The sequence below is a fragment of the Cydia strobilella genome, chromosome 7, assembly GCF_947568885.1.
Source record: "Cydia strobilella chromosome 7, ilCydStro3.1, whole genome shotgun sequence".
Lineage (NCBI taxonomy): Eukaryota > Metazoa > Arthropoda > Insecta > Lepidoptera > Tortricidae > Cydia > Cydia strobilella.
In genome coordinates, this window is record NC_086047.1 from 1,130,644 (window position 1) to 1,153,695 (window position 23,052).

General features: G+C 38.4%; 1 protein-coding gene across 1 annotated transcript in view; it reads right to left on the reverse strand.

The window, feature by feature from the left end:
- Positions 1-23,052, reverse strand: part of LOC134742922 (lachesin-like) — a 122,092-nt gene that overhangs the window by 33,331 nt on the left and 65,709 nt on the right. Inside the window, exons 4-5 of the mRNA XM_063676130.1 lie at positions 16,402-16,609; positions 5,378-5,539 (exon numbers count right to left, since the gene is read on the reverse strand). Coding sequence (XP_063532200.1) covers positions 5,378-5,539; positions 16,402-16,609 — 370 coding nt within the window. The remainder of the gene's footprint in view (positions 1-5,377; positions 5,540-16,401; positions 16,610-23,052) is intronic.

Sequence of the window (23,052 nt, forward strand, 5' to 3'; positions counted from 1 at the left end):
ACAAGTACTGGAATGAAATGAAGACATGCAGACAAACCAAACTTACCAAAATATTACTGAAAACACCAAGAAGCCAACTACGTAAAATAGTAGGATTAATAACAGGACATAACACACTAAACAAACACCTACATATTATGGGTAAAACGGACAGCCCCATGTGCAGAGCGTGCATGGCAGAAGAAGAAACAACAAAACATATTCTCCTAGACTGTAAACAGGTAGAAGTATATAGGAGCAAATACCTAGGGAATCCATGCACACTAAAGGAAGCAACTAGCAACCTGAAGACCTTGCTAGGCTTCGTGGAGCTGGGGTGGTTAGAGAAGCGCTACCTCGTTTCACGCAAAATAGGCACATTGGATGTCGAGTTGCGGAAAATGCCCAGCAAAACTAACTAACTATAGTCCTCACGCTGGCCCAATGCGGGTTTCCTCACGATTTTATACGTTCTAGCTAGGATTTGAACCCACTAACTCTGGATTAAAAGTGAAACGTCGATCCAACCGGCCACCACATATATTAAATTAAAAGGAATATATTTTAATGAAACAAATTTACTTACTCTAGAAGTCTAGAACACCCTTGTTTGCCTCTAAAGGCATCAAAACCATCACTCAGATTAAGTTTCATAATTTAATAAACAGTAATTTGTGTTTTTGAGTTGTAAACCTCACCCTCTTCCGCCTCAATTATATTAATCTTTTCAAAAACCGAGAGCATTATACACTCACAAAAACCCTAAAAGCATCCTCACGAATCCAACAAAACGGTAAAATCCTCACCTAATTAATTTCCATTAACAGAAATCTGATGTGAGACTTCAACACCCTAAACCTCACAAGAAAAATCCGTTAAGGATAATTACTAGGAGAGGCTCAAAGGCAAATGGGTTTAAATTTAAAGAGTGATTTCCTTGTACCGGGAAATTAACGTGTGGGTGGAGGGCACTCGTTTCTAATTGTGTGCCCCGCGCCCCTGTCAACCCCATCTGGTATGATTATTTGCAAAGGGCACTCGACGAAAATGTTTTAATTACGTGTTCCGCGTGTTCGGCTCAATTCGTTCACGTGCTCCCGTCGATTTGAAAGGTGTTCTTTTGTTTGTTTTAATGTGATTCAAGTTGTTTTAATTGGATGCTTTAACAGGTATATCTTGTTAAGTAATGTGGATTAAATTAATTAGAAAATTTTAGAACACTGAGAGAGATTTTTTTTGTTAAAGTACAGTTTAGTTATAGATGCAGATTACAAAATGAAAATGGAAATAATGTTTACATATTATTAGAATATTTTTTTATGCATAATTTATCACGCAAAACAATGCTTTACGTAACAACTTAAATCGAACAGTTATTATTTTGTGCGCTCAGTAGTTTTAGTACTAGTCGCAATGCTAACTTCTTTTCTTGTGATAAATCACCCTCGTTTCTTTCGTTACAATGTATGCAGTATACTGCTGAATTGATTGGCTTGCTTATTTTACATAAATACTAGAATCTTTAACAGTTTACGGAACAAATGTGCAGCGGTTCGTATTGCCGATGAAATGTAGGTCTGCTTTTACTTCGCATTAAAACAGCCCACACAAATGCTGCAGCAAATGCTGATTAAATATATGTAATATTCTATTATAGGGTAAAATCCAAGTTGAAACTTTAACAAGCTCAAAAGTTATGACTAATAACTTGCATCGGTGGAACTCTGTTAAAACAAATGTAAGCCTAATTAATCTCAGTTAGTTCATTCAAGTTCACAACCTGTGTGTTCGGTTCATGTGAAATTCAGTTTTGCAAGTAATAACTGAAAGCAAGTAAATGAAGAAAGTTATAACTTGTAACGATATAGCTTTCAAATCACGCGGCAGGATGTACCTAATCTTATTTGAGGGTCTGTTTTTGGAGGAGTTTGGTAGAACAATTAGACGTGACAGATACTTTACATCGCGAATTATAGAGACATATCTATTCCAGGATGGCAGGCGCTTTGGATGCTGACTTTACACTAGCTTTATTTTAATTGAGAAAGTTAAAAACGAGGAGTACCTAGCTAGCGCCGCGCGTGATATTACGAACAATACGCAAGTTACTGGCAGTTTATAAAAAAAAGGAAAGAGCAGGAATGGCTGAATGTTAAAATAAGTTACTTATCCGTACATGTATTGGCGCGGGCAAGCCGCACGATATAAATAACATGATTCAAATACCATTCTGATGGCAGTGTACGTTCGAATTGGCCTGATATTTTAACACGCATCCTAAAACACTTCATGTTTAGAATAGTCCTTTGTTAGTAGTTGCTAACAGCCTGTTTGCTATTCAGCGCGGCCGTGCGCGTTCTGTTATGTTAAACAGCCCGATACGCTGCCCGTATTAGTTGAAAAACGATCGCCGTCACACACGCTGGTTATATTTGAGGACATTATGGTAAATATTTTATTTATTTTCATAACAATTTTTTTTTTATGAAATAGGAGGCAAACGAGCAGACGGATCACCTGGTAAGCGATTACCGCCGCCCATGGACACCCGCAACACCAGAGGGGTTGTAAGTGCGTTGCCGGCCTTTAAGATGGCAATACGCTCTTTTCTTGAAGGTTTGAAGGTCATATCGGTCCGGAAATACCGCAGGCGACAGTTCATTCCACAGTTTAGCTGTGCGAGGCAGGAAGTTTCTAGAGAAACGCACAGTTGAGGACTGCCAACCATCTAAGTGGTGAGGATGGTAATGTTGTCGCGTAGGGCAATAACAAATTGTTAAATTAAAATCGACCTCTTGATTTTAATTTAACAATTTGTTATAATTTTATTTGTTTTAGTTGCAGATTACATCATTTATAAGTAGATGACGAAGCCTGTAGCCGATTTGCTTTTGTGTCCACTTGACGAACCCTGCGTTGCTGATCACGAACAATGATTAACTTTCTATTAACTGTTTTAATAAAAAAATCGTTTTAAACTGGTTTTCATACAAACTTAGACTAGTATTTTTTATACAATTTTGGTGTTTGACGATCCTTTTGTGAAATTCTTATTATTAAGCTTGACATATCTATAATAATTCAATGTTTTTAAGAATAATAATAACTGCATCAATAAATTGCTCTGATATTTAGATAAAGGTAATATTTGTAAAACTTGACAATTTAAAAGTGCTTGTTGCTAGGCCTATTCGAATAAAGAATACTTTGACTTTGACTTAACGATTCTCACCTTATATCGCATGCCCCAATCAGCGTCTGATTATCAAGGTCGTATCAAAATAAGATCAAAACTAAACAAATAGATAAAGCATCAGGCCCCAGGGCGAGGAGGTATTCGAAAGGTGACATTCAAAGCAACTGCAGATGTGATGAATTTGAAGGTTCTAATCGTGAGTGACCTATCCTGTAATTAACGTCAATATGTAATCTAGAAAACTGACAGTGAAAGCAACCGTCTCTAGTTACGCCGCAGCAGACCATAAAAGTATGTGTGAAAAGTATACGCTCATGACAAAGGTCTCGATAAACATGTAAAGGAGAATAAATACAGCTAAATAAATTTTTATGACAGTAATTTTAATTAAGTTCGTGTTTTTCAACTTAGTATATCATTACCCTTTAATTTGTGTAATTATCCTATTCAGATTTTCACTAGGAACGATGGTTCCCTTTAGAACAAACTTTAACATGCCAAACCACATTTATCTCGCAGCACGACCGCCCACTTAAAAATTTCGCAACAAATTTCGTACGTTATTTTCTTTTCCACAACAGACTTCCTAATAAGGCCATCCTAGCGGCGAAATCTGCTACATGTTGTAAATTTAATACCTAAGTTAAATAGCTCAGTTGTTTAAGAGCGATTGGAGTCCGGTGTTCAAGATTTCAAAAGATTACAAGTTCCATTTTTCCATTTTCCGTTTAATATAAAATCACGAACACCTGTAGGAAAAATTTATGAGTGGGTTATGTAGCGATTTGTCAATTTCGCCACTCAGTTAAGTCGCCAATCGACGAAGTTTGTAGCAAAAGTTTAAAGCAATTCAAAACAGTGAACCTCATATCTCAAACGGAGTCCGATCTCATCTAGACCGTATTGTGACTTCTAACTTTGTATTGGAAAACGATTTTGTGTAGCCACCGTGCAGAATATTTTAGTTGGTGGTTTTTCACTTCACTGTACCTACAGTCTAGTATACGGCACGTGAGCGGATAACATCCAATGTACAGGGTAACAAAGACCCCAAATCAAAAAAGAATACGTTTGGCCAAGAACAGTCAATCAAAACTCTGTTTAAATTCTACAACACAATACCTTTACCACTTACATATGGGCGTACGGGTTTTCATTGATTCCGACTAAAAGATTGGTTGGATTAAGTTCTTGAAAAAAGAGAGGCGAATGGAACGAATGTTCAATCGATGAAATCACACAGGGAAAATAGTGCAGATGTACTGTCGACCTGTCTGAGCTAGTGGGTAGTAACCCTGCCTATGAAGCCGATGGTCCCGGGTTCAAATCCCGGTAAGGGCATATTTGTGTGATGAGCACGGATATTTGTTCCTGAGTCATGTGTTTTCTATGTATTTATATCATTGTCTGAGTACCCACAACACAGGCCGCATTGAGCTTACTGCGGGACTAGATCGATTTGTGTGAGATTGTCCCAAAGTATAAAAAGGAAGAGCGATGTTAGTGAATAGAAACAGCTGGTTCAAATTCCATTCAACAAACATTATGATTCAATTGTTTTGAAACTATTGTAGTATTTAACTTTAACAATTTTTTACTTTAATTTAACAAATCTCAACCACGCATTAGATACCGGGTTTCTCTTCATTACAAAATGACGTTTCTTCCGTGCTTCCGAGCTTTGTTTTGAAGATCGCTCACGGTGATTGATGCATGCGAAATGAAGTGAAAACCGGTGCGTACGATGGGCGCCAATCAGCAAGATCATCAAGGTCGTGTCAAAACCAATTTAAAGCCATAACAAATTGTTAGATCTGAATCGGGCTCTTGCTTTTGATTCCAAGTCGAAACTTCATATCGAGCGATATACTTAACTTATACGTCAGTGGCCTCATGTTAAATGTTTCATGGGAACTCTAGTTTAATTAATTTTAAGCAAAATAATACGATTTAACTTACGTATTTTAGTCACTCACGCGACATGTTTCGGAGAGAGTCTCCATTTACATTAACAGTGCAAGAGTAGCGTTCACAATAGCCGCGCGCCGCGTATTGCTGCACGCCGCGCCGCGCGCTGGTCACGCGATGAGATTTTCGCGCGACGGTTGGGGGTGGTCTTGCGCTGTCGCAAGCGTAAAAATACGTGATAAACCGTATTATTAGCTTTGTGTTAATATGACTTAAGACTCTTCAAATTCATACCTTTCTTCCTCTTATCGACGGAGATAGGCTGTCCGTCCTCTCGCCTCCACATGATCTTCGGCGCTGGAAATCCGTCCGCCTTGCACACCAGACTTATGTTCTGATTCTCACGCACCGCCACCGCTGATTGCGTGCTCTCTTCGTCCAGGATGTTGGGTGGTACTGAAGACAAATACGTTAACATTAGAGTGGTATTGATGAAAGTAAAATAGATACCATATACTATACTTCCTTTATTTTAGCATTAGAAAGAACTTCGCAGAAGTAAGCTTGTGGTTCCAAATCTGACACTTTTTGCGGTACAATTTTGAAGTAAATCCCCTTGGAAGCCATTAGAGAATGGTATATAATTTTATTCAAGGTCACGCAAAGGGCAATGGAGAGAGCTATGCTCGGGGTTTCTCTGCGTGATAGAATCAGAAATGATGATATCCGCAGTAGAACTAGGGTCACCGACATATCTCGCAGAATTGCAAACCTTAAGTGGCAGTGGGCGGGGCACATTGCTCGCAGAACTGATAGCCGGTGGGGCCGGAAGGTTCTGGAGTGGCGTCCGCGTACCGGAAGACGAACTGCCGGTAGGCCTCCAACGAGGTGGAGCGACGACCTGGTGAAGGTCGCGGGAATTCGGTGGATGCGAGCGGCACAGGATCGGTCGGAGTGGCGAGCCTTGGGGGAGGCCTATGTCCAGCAGTGGACGTCTATCGGCTGACATGATGATGATGATATAATTTTAAAGCCTAGTCTGATACGATATTTTTGGTGGTAACTGGACCTTAAATAATAATTCAATTTCATTCAATAATAATTCAAACTCAAACGGATCCTTGAGTAAAACAAAACAAAATCCTCGTAGGTATACGCACGGTTTTACAATCAAGCCAATTATAAAACTTAATATGGAGCGTATCAATATCTAATTAACCTAAACGAAATGAAAGCCATTCCCAGTAATGCAATTTGAATAATGGCGGCGGAAGAGGCGGATATCCGGCCGATATCGAATCTTAATCGTGGCTTAATGAAATGTAAACAGTTGCTGTAATTGTTATTGCGGCAATAATGTACGCGTGAAGCGGAGGCCATGGAGCGAGCGGGGCGGAAAAGGGTTATAAAGTAATGAAAATAGATGCTTACACCACAGGGCCTACCGCGAAAAACGTTCGACGTGTTGCCTTTCTGTCGCACTTGTAAATTCTAAAGTAAGTGTAACAGGGAGGCATCACGTCGAACGTCCTCAGGGACGAGGAGGCCAATTCAAACGTATGACAACAAAATGGTTGGTGGTTTTCCTGAAGGTATACATGCCACGAATATTCGGCAACTATTCGGTATTGAAAGAAAGAAAGAAAATACATTTATTATATTTATTTTATTCGGCCTATTGGGCCACTTTGCCGAATATTCGGTATTCGGCGGCGTTCCCTATGGCTCATATATGGTGGAAATATTCGCTGTATTGGGTACGGTCTTGGTAGCTCAGATAGCAGAGCACTGTACTAGTGAACCAGTTGTCGTGGGTTCAAGTCCCACCCAAGACAAAGAATCTTTCCACTTTTAAATTATTTCATTGTATGTTTGAGCGACACAGAGACACAGTACAATAATATTATAGACGCGGTTACATCAGCAAGTAAAAAAGTCATAGCCACCCGAAAGAAAGAGACATTACTATCTACCAATTCGATAAATTTAATAGAGCAACGAACTAAATTCAAAATAGGCTCAGCGGAATACCGCGCAATAGATAGAAAAACTAAACGCAGCATACGAACTGATATCCGAAACTACAATACTAATTTAGTCGAAACAGCATTAGCCAAAAACAGATCACTCAGAGTAGCTAGAAATGGAATAACAAAAGGTAAAAAATGGATGTCCAGTCTGAAAGATGAAAATGGTAACAAGCATAGCAATAGAAACAAAATAATGGACATATGCACAAAATTCTACACTTCCCTCTACTCCGACCCACAAACTACACATAGAACTGAAAAATACTTCTGTGCTGATACTATCCCTCCTGTGTCAGCCGACGAAGTGGCAAAAGTCTTGTCCACAATGAAACTCGACAAGAGCCCCGGAACCGATGGTATAAGCACAGAGGCACTTGTTTTTGGTAAACAAAATCTTTTATTCCCCCTATGTAAATTTTTCAATAATATGTTAAGAACAGGACAAATCCCCAAGAAACTACTTCATTCCAACATTATACTGCTCCACAAAGAGGGGGATAAAAGTGACATAGCCAACTATCGACCAATCAGCCTAGTGTCACACATCTACAAGACATTTATTAAAGTGATAGAGGGTCGCATTGCTGGGCAACTCGACCGGCACCAGCCTCCCACTCAAGCTGGATTTCGCCCTGGATTCTCCACAATTGACCATCTCCACACAGTTAACCAGATCATCGAGAAATATACGGAATTTAAACTCCCTTTATACTTAGCATTTGTCGATTATACTAAAGCTTTTGATAGCATCACCCACTCCTCCATAATAACCGCACTACACAACCAAAACATCGAACAGACCTATATTAATTTAATCAAAATCATATATAAGAACAGCACAGCAGACATTAAACTCCAATCTTCCGGACCAACGTTTCGGGTACAGCGAGGTGTCAAGCAAGGGGACCCGCTATCTCCAAAACTTTTTACGAGCACGCTCGAAGAAGTTTTCAGAAGCCTGGCGGTTTCTTGGGAGGAAAATGGAAAAGTCGTCGGTAACAGGAGGTTGTCAAACCTTCGTTTTGCCGACGACATAGTTCTTTTTGCCTCCTCTGCCACAGAACTTCAGCAAATGCTCCAAGATCTGAGCAACGCAAGCCTTCAAGTTGGACTTCAAATGAATCGTGCAAAGACTCAGGTGATGACTAATAGCACGAAACGGACGGTCGAAGTTGACGGGCAGATTATACAATATGTCAACGAGTATATATATTTGGGCCAGTTAGTCTCTTTCAGCGACAGGCAAGACAAGGAAGTTGAGCGCCGTGTTCAAAACGCCTGGAAGAGCTACTGGTCCATGAAGGAGCTAATGAAGGGGGACCTTCCAATGTCACTAAAGCGTAAACTCGTTGACATGTGTATTCTGCCTGTCCTAACCTACGGTGCCCAAACATGGTCGCTCACCGAGAGTCAGAAGTCCAAATTGAAGGTTTGCCAGAGAGCAATGGAGCGCAGCATACTAGGTGTCACAAGGATGGATCGCATCCGAAACACTACACTGCGCTCCAGAACAGGCATAGCTGACGTAGGGGAGAAGACCGCTAGGCTGAAGTGGGACTGGGCAGGTTACGTCTGCCGCATGCATCCAGATAGGTGGGCTAGTATAGCCACCAAGTGGATGCCGCAAAAGAAGCGCGGACGTGGCAGGCCCAGGCGGAGATGGCGGGACGACTTAGACACCTTCACTAATAACTGGCCGGAAACAGCTCAACAACGGGAGTCATGGAAATCTAAGGGAGAGGCCTTTGCCCAGCAGTGGGATACTACAGGTTATTAAAAAAAAAAAAAAGTATGTTTGAGAACATATATATGGCTCGCAGTTTTTCTAGCCCCAAGCGACACGACTGTTACGATCGCAATCGGAATGCGACACGGGCTCATCGCGCTAATCAGCTAATTGGGACTGGCACGTGTGACAGTGTTCATTAATTATACAGCACTGGTTGAACGTTTCCGAAAAGGACCTTTACTATTGGTATTTCACTGAATTGCTCGGGCACGCTCGGCTGACGACTGCGCCAAGCAGTAGAATCATAGTTTTATGAGAAAAAAAGAGCACGCGTTATGTGACTCATGCCTTAGAGAGATACAACGTGATTCACTGTCCAACATCGAAGCACGTTATCTCTCTCATGTACGTAGTATTACTATGTATTATGTGGCTGAACCTAATGTTCTACACAAATACACCACATCAATTCATTAGCACTTATAGTTTAATATCTCCCAAACTGTCCAGGACCATAATCAGTGGAAGAATATGATCGAACCCTACATCCCCACAACCTACTCATAACAGGATGGAAAGAAGAAGAAGAGTTTTATATCTTCCAAACGGATCACGAAGAAAATTATAACTATTTGCCTAGTGGGGACAATTAAGCCACGGGGAAATTGAACTATCGTCCACATTTTGATAACTACATGGAAATACGCATGTGTCTGTGTACAAGATTGTACCTTAAATATGTCTCGTCATACTAATATGATGAATCAATTTAGTTGGACAGGACAAAAAAAAAAAAATATGGTTTATTATGACACAGTGTGGAGACCAATTTAATTAGGTGGGTATAACATATTGGATTGTGACGACAAAATTTACTGGCGTTACTATAAGCGATAGTGTACAGTTGTCATTAGATATATCGCAGCGGCCAGGGTGCTCACAAATATCTGAACACGCACTCTAACGCCTTGACAATAGAGGCGTGTTCAGATATTTGTGAGCACCTTGGCCGCTCCGATATATCTGATGGCGACTGTACCTGAAAGCAACTTCATTGGTTTTACTACAACTAACATTTGTTAAGGACACAATGTCTGAAATAAACAATTTTTATTTTTTTTAAATTGGAAATCTATAACTGACAGTACTATTGTAAGATTATCCCTAATTGAAAAAAGGATAACAAATAAAACCCCGTAAATCTTTGAGAAAAGTTACACTCCCAATTAATTTCAACAAAGAATAGTACATTTTACAACTAGTGTGAAAAGACATTTCACACGTGTTGTAAACGACGTTTTTTAATACAATTGCGAAAAAATTATAAATTAATATATCATTAGTAGAATCATACCACCAAACCAAACTAAAACCATAGTACCTATACAGCCCGCGATACGCGAGCTGCCGCAGCCCGCGATACCTTCATACTCGTGCGCGCCCCGGCCGCGGCCGCCGCGGGCCCGGCGCGGGTTGGTCAACGACACCTCCTCATAACTCATGAGGCCCTGGTACCTGCTCCGCGCTAAATTCAATTTTAACTGCGTTTCGAAAGTATAGTTTGGAACTAAAAAGTAAAAAGCACTAGTTCGAGAAATTGAGCTTCTCGCACGCTACGCAGCCACAAAAAGTACCACTTTTTGAGCAACTGTATTAAAAATTATATTTCACAAAAACTTTTTACTTGCATCCCAAATCCCGTACGCTCGCCGCGCATTTTCATGTAAATGATCCGTAAAGGTGGAGCATAAAAATAAAAGCGCAATTCGCCTTAATGACTTATTTGTTTGTAGTGCAGGGCGTTGCCGTTTGGGGGGCACTTAGCCTTTATATGGGTCGTTCCGCAACTTTTAAGTGGTTATACATGAGGGTTTTTGGGCTCCGTGTCTGAGAAGCGCGATACTTTGCCGAGTAGTGAGAAAAAAGAGTATGAATCTATGAAACACCGTTTTTTCACATCACCAATTCGGAAAAGGGGTTTTCCTTGCCTGCTAGGAGGGATCAAAGTAACAGTTTCTGTTCTAGGACACTATTTTTACATTTTTTGCACATTAATTTTTATGCTTAAATTCTGGAGAAAGGCACAGTTTAGGATTACCTGATCTAATCACGCATCACGCTAGTGGCGTCACCACGCTGGATGGTGATGGACACTCCTTGAATAAGCCACAGGATTGATAGATAGTAAATACATGTTTTTTTTTTCTTTCTTGTTGTTTAATTATTATTTTTTTGTTTTAATTTATTGCCACAACAAGGGTTTCAACACACTTATGCTATACTTAACCTAGACAGTATATGTATAAGTAAGTTCAGATTACATATCTACGTGACAATAGGACAGTCTCAATTCAGCTAATGTATGTACTTCCTTTTAAAAGGGTTTGAGCGCTTTGAGCTCAATAGGCAGATAAATTCATAGTCAGTGTTGGGAATAGGGCATATTTTTAAGGCTCTAACCCAATGAAGTCCTCTTAGGGCTTGACCTCGAAAATATGGCCTCAGAGCACTTGATATGACATGTTCTTGTTTATCACATGAACATGCAACTGACGCAACACTAATGATATTCGGTTTTTAACCGGCCATATTTTCCTGCTTACATTTACCAATGACTGGACTTGATGTAGATAAGATCCTAAAACCTTTATCCTGTATTGAAATAGCTAATTGTAAATTTTCATATTTTCTAGAGCATGAGAATATTACATTATCTTCCGCTGTCATCGCCAATTATTCTCCAAGCACACGAATCAAATGTAAAAAAATATAAGCAGCCTCAATCCCGATCTGAATGTTCACAATATTTACGACAAAAGAAAGAAAAAACATTTATACTTTGCAAGGAATGAAAATGTAAACTCAAAATGTAAAGAAAAGTAATTAAAAGTTCGTTCGTAATAAAACGGGTAGAGTAAACAAAGAGATCGAGATACTTTATAAAGTTGAAAATGTGGGAAGACTGTAATAAGTTAATATACTCGTATTCGTTTGTCAGGTAACTTAATACCGGCGGTTTCGGGAATTAAATACTATTACCCCGTTTTATATTTCAATCCTTTTTAGTCGTTAGCCAAAAACAACATAACAGAAACGACGGCTTCGCCATCGAACCGCTTTGTGTCTCTCTATCACTCTTCCATATTAGTGTGACAGGGACAGTTACGTTTCGTTCGCTACGGAGCGTCAGCGATTGGCATGTTGTCTACGGGGCCTGTTGCTATTTAAAGGGACTGACTATCAGTCCGCCGGACGATATCGGCCTGTCAGTTGTTCGGAACTGTAAAATTTTTGTTCTAACTGACAGGCCGATATCGTCCGGCGGACTGATGATAGTCAGTGGGCCCCTTAAGAGGCCAATTCAAAATTTACATTGTAACATCAAAATGATCTAGATGATGTCAGTCACGCGTGCATTTCGCTCGCACTTGTCCATACCTACATATATTTGCGCGAGCGAGACGCACTAGCGACTGACATCATTTTGATTAGCATCTAACGCAAAAATAAATGCATTAAAACAATCTTTTCAGCTAGTTAATATCAATTGTACATAATACAACTTGACTAGTTTTTAGAACACTAAGTTGTGATATGGCGAAAATAGTAGATTGTGTTTCAAGGGAGCAAAATGACATATTTACGGCGAGGGCGTACATTTAATCCTAAACGAAGCGAAGGATTCTATAATAGAATCCTGCGAGTAACGAGGGATTTTAAAGTAGAATCCTGAGCGTAGTGAGGGATTCAAGTGTGTTACGCCCAAGATGGAAATAATTTTGCTACCATGTGACACATACTGCTTTTCACATCACCTTTGGGGTAATTATGATGTTTAAAAATATTATATAAGCTTAAAAAAATAATGTGCAAAAAAATGCATAGTGTCCTAGAACGGAAAAGTGTTACTTTGATCCCTCCTAGCAGGGAAGAAATGTGCCACTTTGATCCCTCCTAGCAGGGAAGAAAAAACCTATTTTTCAAATTGGTGATGTGAAAAATATTTTGCTAATTATAGAAAAAAACAGCGAAATTACCGCGAAATGTGTTCCGTTTTGCAACTGAATGTACTTATATTAGATAAAACAGAGTTTAACACATTTACTGACAGCGACTCGCTTCGGATTCCCTGTTCGTAGGCGTTTTTCGCTACAAAGCGGAAAAAAACGTTATCGGCTAGTCATAGTCTACAGTATTATGACGTCATGATTAAGGCCATACATAATAAATATAATGTTGCAGTAGTCAAAATCGCTTCTATGCTTATTTATTTTATCGATCAAATTTGAGGAAATGGTAAAATAAAGTTTATAAATAAAAACCGGCCAAGTGCGAGTCGGACTCGTGCACCGAGGGTTCCTTACTTTTTAGTATTTTTTGTTATAGCGGCAACAGAAATACATCATCTGTGAAAACTGCAACTGTCTAGCTATCACGGTTCATGAGATACAGCCTAGTGAGAGACGGACAGACAGACAGACAGACGGACAGCGGAGTCTTAGTAATAGGGTCCCGTTTTTACCTTTTGGTTACGGAACGGTTGGCCTAAAGCAAAGGGGGTGCAAAAAAAACCACGGTTCATGAGATACAGCCTGGTGACAGACGGACAGACGGACAGATAGACGGACAGACGGACAGCAGAGTCTTAGTAATAGGGTCCCGTTTTTACCCTTTGGGTACGGAACACTAAAAAGCAGAAAAACTTATTTTGATTGCAATTCGATACCACAATAAATAGACCGGAGTTGAGTGTTTAATTTAAGATCAAACGTCAAAATATAATACACTGACAATGCTATTCTTGACTGGTCTGTTCGCAAAGTAATTTTAGAAGCAAAATATTGGTAGACTATATCCAAGTTTCCATTTCAATTTTGAACTGGAAAACATTGCTTTGTCTTCGAGCTAGGATCGTTGAAAGATAATCATTTATGCAAAAGGATTTCCGCACTCGAGCAGGATTTGGGATTAGATTCCAAATTCAGTGGAATAAATTACGGTACATGTAACCGCTATAGAGAATGCGGTACAAAAACTAGTATAAAGTCGAGACGGTGAAATGCCACCCTAAAAGCAAAGTCTGCATTGCACATGCACACTGATTCTAAAGTGTGTTTTTTTATTCCGTAGACTAAAATGACGTTTTATAAATAATGATGTGTTACAACCGGTACTAACCGAAAATAAACTATTGGGAAGTAAAAACTGTAATAGATGTCATATATTAAAGAAAAAGTGACGAAGCCCTCCAGTTTTTTCTTTAATATATGACATCTATTACAGCTTTTAATTTATATACCTATATAGTAGTGTGACTACTTTAAAAAACACAAATCAAAATATTTGATAAAATAAATGTATTTGTTCTCAAACTTGTTTATTGGGAAGTATTTATATTTGTTGATGAAGACGAGAGAAAACGCACTGAATACATCCAATCACTATACGAGTAACTAATGTCGTATACGTAAACCAAAAATACCAAGTTGGCGTTGCGTCACTTGCGTCAGGTCGGCGATTCGTCAATGTATAATTGGTCAAACCAATTTGTCAGTCAGTAACAACCAGGAAAATTATACTCATCCCTTTCTTTTGGGTGCTAGTACTAGTGTAAGACAAAGATAGTATGATTCTCTCTGTCTATGTTTGTAATGAGACAGTCCTTTGACAAACTATTTTTTTTTTTAAGTTTTTAGATTAGTTGTGAGTAGATTTTATTTATTGCTTATTTTGAATCTAAAATTAATTTTATATTCATCGGTTATTCACAAACCGAAATCAAAGATCAGCACTTGTTTTAAGCTGGTCACATTATTTCTATGTTGACATTTGTGGTTGTCATTTTAGCAAGGGCCTGACACTCTTTGATAGAGAAAGATTGCGTTTCCTATAAAAGACTTCCTTTGTCCTTATCACCGACCGGGTGGCATCATAGGTAGGAGGCGATGGTGAAATGCCGAAATTTATAAGAGTGAAAGAGAAAAAATCCTATGCTGCCCAAATTCTATATGAATATTCTTTCTCTTACCGCCGGTCGCTCGGTGGCGCGTCTATAACTACGTGTATATACTATGTCTATGCATTTTAGTCTACGGAATAAAAATAGACTTTAGTGTAATTGCAGGAACTATTAAGCTTTAGATTTAAAGAAACAGGGTCTTACCTAATTTCCATTAGATAGTACTAAGTAATGTATTGATAACGAACACCTTTTAATTATATTTTTGTAAGGAGAAATACTGAAAAAAATGGTAGGAGCTTATGTTACTCTGTTACATGTAAAAACGATGTATTGTTACGATGTATTGTGGTGTGTGTGTGTGTGTGTGTACTCGTATACTGAACAACGATGCCATAGACGGTAAGGTTATGCAAGAAGTAATTTTGACAGATAACCTTGTTGCTGGCACCACTACTGTATGTTACAGAATGTTATCAAACAGAATTGATTGCCTGTATTTGAATAACTGCTGCGTGATACACGCACACAGTAATAAATAAATAAATCTCCTCCTTCTTTCTCCGTGCCTCTTTCCATTTGTTTGGGGTCGGCCCTCTGAATATGTTTTCGCCATTTGGCTCTATCAAGGGTAGGTTGCTGGTATTTTTAGCGACTGTTTCTCTAGGTTTCTCTAACAGGTGGTTTTTAAATAAATGTACAGTTATAGTTATTAAGTATAGTTCTAGTTAGTTACACTTGGATAAAATATTTACATTACTAACACAATGATCCTCGATGGTCTTAAATAAATAAATTATTATTATACTACTAAATAATAGCACTAAATTTCAATGCAAGACGAAAAAGAACACAAGCAGTCTAAAGCTTTTTACGGTTAATTCACGTATTTTTAGTTACTCGCACGACATGTTTCATACCGCTTTCGTGACCGCTGCTCATGCATTGTTAGTGTTTTAAAAAGAGAAAACCGGGCTCTCCGAAACATGTTGTACGAGTGACTAAAAATACGTGAGGTAAATCGTAAAATTAGCTCACTCACGACAACCTGAAGATATCCTTGTTGGCTGATCATAGAATAAGGATTCACTTGGCACATTTAGTACCTACCATCTTCTTGGCTGACTTACATTGAAAAGCGAAGTCATAGAATTATCGTAAGAAACGGAGAATCTCTTCAACCATCGACGAAGTAGTGCAAGGCGAGGATCAGTAAGAGATAACAACACAAGAAAATAGTACTCACCAACAACTTAAAGATATCCAACTTGGCTGATCATAGGATTAGTGTTCACTTGGCACATGTAGTACCCCCTAACTTCTTGCTGAATCTGACTCACATGGAGAAGCCAATCAACCGCGTGACGAAGTGGTAGAAGGCGAGGCTCAGTAAGAGATAGCAACACAAAACGATAATACTCACCAACAACTTGAAGATATCCAACTTGACTGATCATAGGATTAGTGTTCACTTGGCACATGTAGTACCCCCTAACTTCTTGCTGAATCTGACTCACATGGAGAAGCAAATCAAGCGCGTGACGAAGTGGTAGAAGGCAAGGATCAGTAAGAGATAGCAACACAAGAAGATAATACTCACCAACAACTTGAAGATATCCAACTTGACTGATCATAGGGTTAGTGTTCACTTGGCACATGTAGTACCCCCTATCTTCTTGCTGCACCTGGCTCACATGGAGGAGCCAAGTCATAGCGTTGTCATGGGACACGGAGAAGCGCGCCAGCCGCGTGATGACGTGGCGGTGGATGGTGAGGATCATCTGGCGGTCGATGTGGATCCAGGCCACCTGGAACAAATAAATAGTTTCTAGTTATGTGAAGTGGACTTGGAAAACGAGATAAAACCTTCTACTAGATGGGATGACGAAATAAAAAGTCCCATCAAAACATTACGTGAAGGAAAACATCGTGAGGAAACCGGACTAATCCCAACAAGGCCTAGTTTCCCTCTGGGTTGGAAGGTCAGATGGCAGTCGCTTTTGTAAATAGTAGTGCCTACGCCTATTCTTGGGATTATTTACCAAGCGGACCCCTGGCTCCCATGAGCCGTGGCAAAAATGGCAGGACAACGCGAGGAAGATTATAATCAAAAACATTACGTGTAAAAGATGCAAGTCTGGCAACGCAATTCTTCTACTACAAAAAAGGTTTTAGATGTAATATGAAACCAAGTCAGTTATTTTAGTCAGTGCCAGGGGGTGTTAAAACCGTATCAATATTAGATATCTTTATTTTTAAATTCGATTGTGTCTATAGGTTGATCCTAATGCATTCAATTAAAGTTACTGTCAAAAGTCCAGGATTAGGTAAATAAAGAAATATTTAATTACACTCAAACGTTCGGGAGGCAGAGGCAGAGAAATGTTAGTTCGGGAGGCAGAGGCTTAACCCCACTAACTAAATGTGTTATAAACCTGATACACCTGTTTCATATTGTTAAAACTTTATAATTAAGGTTTAAAGCAATAAAGATACTCCGAACTCGAACGATACGAACTCGAATAGAGTTAAATAAATGCGAGTCGGACTCGCGCACGAATGGTTCCGTACCATTACGCAAAAAACGGCATAAAAAATTACGTTGCTTGTATGGGAGCCCCACTAAAATATTTATTTTATTCTGTTTTTAGTATTTGTTGTTATAGCGGGAACCGAAATACATCATCTGTGAAAACTTCAACTGTCTAGCTATCACGGTTCATGAGATACAGCCTAGTGAGAGACAGACGGACAGCGGAGTCTTAGTAATAGGGTCCCGTTTTTACCTTTTTGGCAAGGAACCCTAAAAATTAACGCACGGGAATTGTGCCACGAGTGACTCAACTAGGTTGTCTGTCTGTTGATTTTGATATAATGGTTGGCCTAAAGCAAAGGGGGTGCAAAAAAAAGACTTAGAATTTTTTTAGTAGGTACAATAACGTCTGTTCTGGCGCTCGCCGGCCGTTTCCGTCGCTGACTGGAAAAAATAATTGTAGACTTATATTGACCGGGATATAGACCGTGATTACCTTTTGTATTATTTATGAACTCCCGATATTTCGACGTAGTATATAAGTCTAGTGAAAGTAACCGTGAATCATTCAAAACTAAAAATAATTGTAGTCAGAACCGTAGCCATAGGTCCGTGTAAAGCTATTCTCCCTCAAGGCAGTAAGCCTAATTAAAGGTTTTTACTACAATAAACGGCAAAAACAAGTATGTATTTTAGTCTCAAGTCTCTTCTTACAAACCAACACAAACGGCCTTAAAAAGTTTATTTTGATAAAAAGTTAAGGCAGTTCCAATTATGGAGACAGCGACTAGATATTTTTAAATTTCGGTTAGAGTTTATTCTATTTACCTCCGTACTTATTTTACCTTGCGGCGAATATTCGAGGCTGTAAAAGTTTTAATCATTATCAAACCTACTCTAGGTATGATCGTAAAATTTTCAATAACCTATTTTCCTTTCAAGTTGTACGAAAATAGCGCAACGGGGTTAACCGGTGCCTGTAGCAGAACTTCATAAAGTTAAATGTCATAAAGATAAAGATAAATATAAAAAATGGCAAATTTCGTTAACTCGTAGCTAGTAATAAAATTGTAATCTTGTGTTGTATTGTTATGATTGTTATTGTAATTGTACCTATTTGATTTCAAATTCTAAATTGAAAATTGTGCTTGTTATTTTCCAAATTCTAAATTATGCTTGTTATATTTTTAATTGTGCTCGTGGAATATTACTCAATGTTATTGTTAAATTCAACTTTAAATTCAAAATACCTAATAATTGTACTTTTTTTTCGGAGCAAAGGAATTTTGTATTAATTATATATAAGTGGAAACTCTTTTGGCCTATGTTCTAACTATATATTTTACCTTATTGTATTATTATGTGCTGTATGTTTCCCAAATAAATAAATAAAATAAAATAAATAAATAAATAAATAAAATTAAAGATATTTATTTACCAATACAAAAAACAATGAATTGCGAGTACAATAAAAAATCAGATAGAATAACAAATAAAGATAAGATAGTTTATTATTCAAGTAGGCATATTAACAATGCGCTTATGAACGTCAAATAAAGCTACGCCGGCTCTAACCCTACACCTCTGCCCCGAGAAGATAATACATTTTTGTCATGAATTTCTTTTTAGGGTTCCGTAACCAATCAATCAATTTATTTTGCTGTACAGGTGTTATTACAATAAGTATTTTTATGTACACTCCTTAATTACCCATAATCTACAGCATGCAAAATATTCACAATTATTTACATACTAGTTTTGCCCGCGACTTCGTCTGCGTGGACTTAGTAACCGCAGCTAGAGTAAGAATAGCGCAAATATCTCATAGCAATTTAAATTTGAAAATCAAAATCAAAATCAAAATCAAAATTTAGCATATTAGCAGGCACTTCGTTAATTATCTCAATTCCACCCCGCTTTTTACTTTCTTAAGGGATGATTTTCGGGATAAAACTATCCTATGTCCTTCTCAGGGACTCAACCTATCTCTATGCCAAATTTCATCTAAATCGGTTCAGCGGTTTAAGCGTGAAGAGGGAATACACAGACAGAAAGACAGACAGACAGACAGACTTTCGCATTTATAATATTAGTATGGATGTACAAATTTAATTGAAACTTAACTAAAAAATAAATAATATTATCAGCCAAATAATACATATTTATAACCTTATTGCATTATAATATACATTAATATAGCAAAAAATCATAATCAAAGGGTAAAAATACACACTTGGTACCAAATTCGAATTGAAATCCACGTAATGAAGCTATTCCAGCCCTGCTGATTGCGGGTTATTTCTTAGGCGCGTTTGGGTGATCAACTTAATAACACCTTTATATTATCTACTATAGTCCCGTTACTGTCTAAAACATAACTACCATCTATAACAGTTTTGAATGATTCACGGTTAGTTTCACTAGACTTATACGAACGCGAACCGAGTGTGAATGCGACCGGTGGTAACGTTAAAAGCGAATGCAGCCGACGCGCACGAATGAGGGTAGACCGGGCGCGGTCTACACAACTTTGACACCCGCTATCTTCAGTTACCCGTGAACAAGATGCATGTAACTGCGTCGAAATATCGGGAAATCAAAAACAATACAGAAGGTAATCACGGTCCATATCCCGGTCAATATAAGTCTAGTGATAACTGCCATCTATTTTCCTAAACACGTACTATCGGAAATTGAATTCAAACCTCGCGATCCCTTACATTACCTAACCTCTGTTAGAGTAATGTCATTCTCTGCACCGGTTTTCAATTTATGGATATTTTGCAATTTGGCGGCGCTGCCACGTCGGTTGAATATGGTTTAATGACGTTGAATCTATTACGTCTTAACGCGTCGAAATTGATTCTGTTTTAACAATTTTACATTATTGTCATCTGATTTTGATGCGACTTTTTGTCGTTTCATCGGGTATCTGACACGTTTCAATAAGTGCATGCGAAAAACCTTATGGAACGAATGAACCTTATGGAAATGTCAACTAATTTAGCTTGATTTTGGCCTTTATGTAATTAGTGTACTTGTAGCTGCTTACTTTGGACCAAGGTATCCAATATATCTGCATTTGCATTCACAACCGTGCACAGGGAGATGCCTTGAAAAGCTTTGAGTGCGCAAACAGCTAAATAAGCGCTCAACCTTTCAACTTTAATTCCGAGAGCAAACAAAGGTATACTCCTTGCTTTGACAATGTCACAACTGCGTTAAATTTACCCGCAGGGTTAGGACCGTATCGCTGCCGCAGTGCGCCGCCGATACCGGCTGCATATTTTATGTGCCCGGGCGAAGGCATCCTACAATCCTTTGCGTACTCTTGCGAACTTTGGTTTTAGCTCGTGTGTTTGAGATTAGACAGCCATATAAATTTCAACACACTGTAACTAGTTTTCAGACTTTGGTAAAGATGAAGTGCTTCATCTTTAGCAGTGGCCAAATAGTAGCCTCGGCGGAATATTATCAGCGCATGACGATAACTAGACATACGTTAGCGCACGCGCTGATCCAGTTAAAGTACTAACTAAAAAGAAAAATGTTCTATGTCTAATAGTTATCAAAAGTTAGGTTACATTCACGGCAGTTTAAATTAGATAACCTAGGAATATTATAGTACTTACCTTTGAAAACATAAGTTTTAACTCTCTCAAAGACTAGATGGTGTTGTACTTTACTTCACTGGCCATAGACTAGTTCCTTGATGCCCACTCAGTCTGAGGTAACGCAATAGGACGGTTACTATAATGAGGTCGGTACCTTTAATAATCTAATAATGTAAAGTTATGATAAACTGGCGCATAACTCAGCGAGCCCCCCCAGTTATTAAGCACCTTCTCTGTTAGACTCTTGAGCAGATATAATTCGCGGGATTGAGATTGTTGATAAAGTTTCCGTTGTTAAATTTAAAGAGGTAAAATTTTTATAGGGAAACGTAAGGGTGCGTTAACATCTAACATTTTTAATTCACACTTTGCGTATCTTAATTTAAAAAAAGTTTTAGTATCTTATGCCCGTCTAAAAAACGACACCGAGTTTTTCGTTGCCACTCGATGCTTATCATTCAGATTAAAATTGTTGTAAAGAAATAGGGCTTATTAGTTCTATTTAAGTACAGATAACTGCCACGTAAAATAGGAATTGATATTTTTTAGTTTTTTTATTTAATGACTTTCTTAAAACTTAAAATCAATACGAATTTAATCAAATCTTAGTAGCACCTGCAATACCAGTAGATACATGTTATTATGCCTAATACCTACTTTCCAGAGAGTAAGGTAGCCCTTACAGAATTTTAGCGAAATAAATCCGAGCTAACTGGCCACCATGCGACCTCAGCCCCCGATACTCCGGAATTTGGCAGTTACGGAGGCATCCGAATAGAACGGACATTCGGAATGCAAATTATCATTTGCTGCTTGCATTGTACCTAATTGCTGCACTGAATTTTGGCGAAATATTGTAACTGTATTTTGGAAATATGATTTGACCCGGTTATGTTATCTGCAATCTGTTCTGCGTTAATTTTATATAGGCACATACTATGTAAAAATTACTACGTGTGAAAATTCGAGTAAATTCGATATTTTCTATCGTACAGAGCTGCAGTTATTTGTGCAACAAGAGTGGAAAGTTGGTTTTTCTTGCGAGTGTTGATTTTGAGTCCCAAGTAAGCGAAAGATTCTATAATTGAATCGCGAGCGAAGCGAGAGCGCTAAGTTAGAATCTTAAGCGTAGGGAAGGACTCAAAAACACGAGATGTAAAATAACTTCGCTCTCGTGTGACACATACAACTTTGCACCTCAGTAGTGAGAACATATTAAAGGTTAAAAAAATTCAACATCAAATAAAGTTAACCACCTTTGTTTACATTCATGGCAAAGGCATGAATGGCATCATCATTATGACGAAAGCTTCTAGAAATATCAATTCAGTCCAGGGAGTGACGAAAGTCGCACTTTTGTCACTGTTTTTTCGCAGGGAAGTAGGCTTGTTTGAGCTGCTAAGATGAAAATCATATTTCTTTGCAGTTGGCTGCTTCTTGCAAGTAAATGTAAGTAGGTATTAGCTTTGACAACAAAAAATGTTTTACTACTGCTATAAAACCATTAATTTATAATATTGCAATGAGTTGTTCCAATATTACTTGAATACCAGACAAAAATGATATTTATTATTTATATTATGATTATGGAAAGAAACATTAAGGATGGAACATAAAATAACAAAAGGAAAACCAAGCGTGTCATACATCAAACACCCCAGAATTATAATTCCAAGTTGGCGAACAATAACAAAACCAAAACAAACATTTTGGTCCCAAATTCCGTAGACCACAACTCGTCAAACCAAGACCGCAAGCAGCACATCAGACTATTTGTCTCATCGTCTCTGTTTGCTCTTCTACTTAAGCACTTACACCAATATTTACAATCGCGAAATCAAAATGTCTATCATTAAAATTCGGCAACGTAAACTCTGTAATCCCATACTTAATCAAAGTAAACGGCACGTGAACAAACACGAAAGAAACATAACTCCGAGCAAGTGAAAAGTTGCTTCTTGCGGAGTCGCGCTAAGCCATGCTAAGCCTCTTTGCCCCTTTTTTATTCCTCCACATACTCACCAGGCGTGATGTTCCCAGCGCTTGTCGAAAGCACCTCAAAAATCCAGTGTAAAATATGATCAAGACATCTTTAAGGGGATAA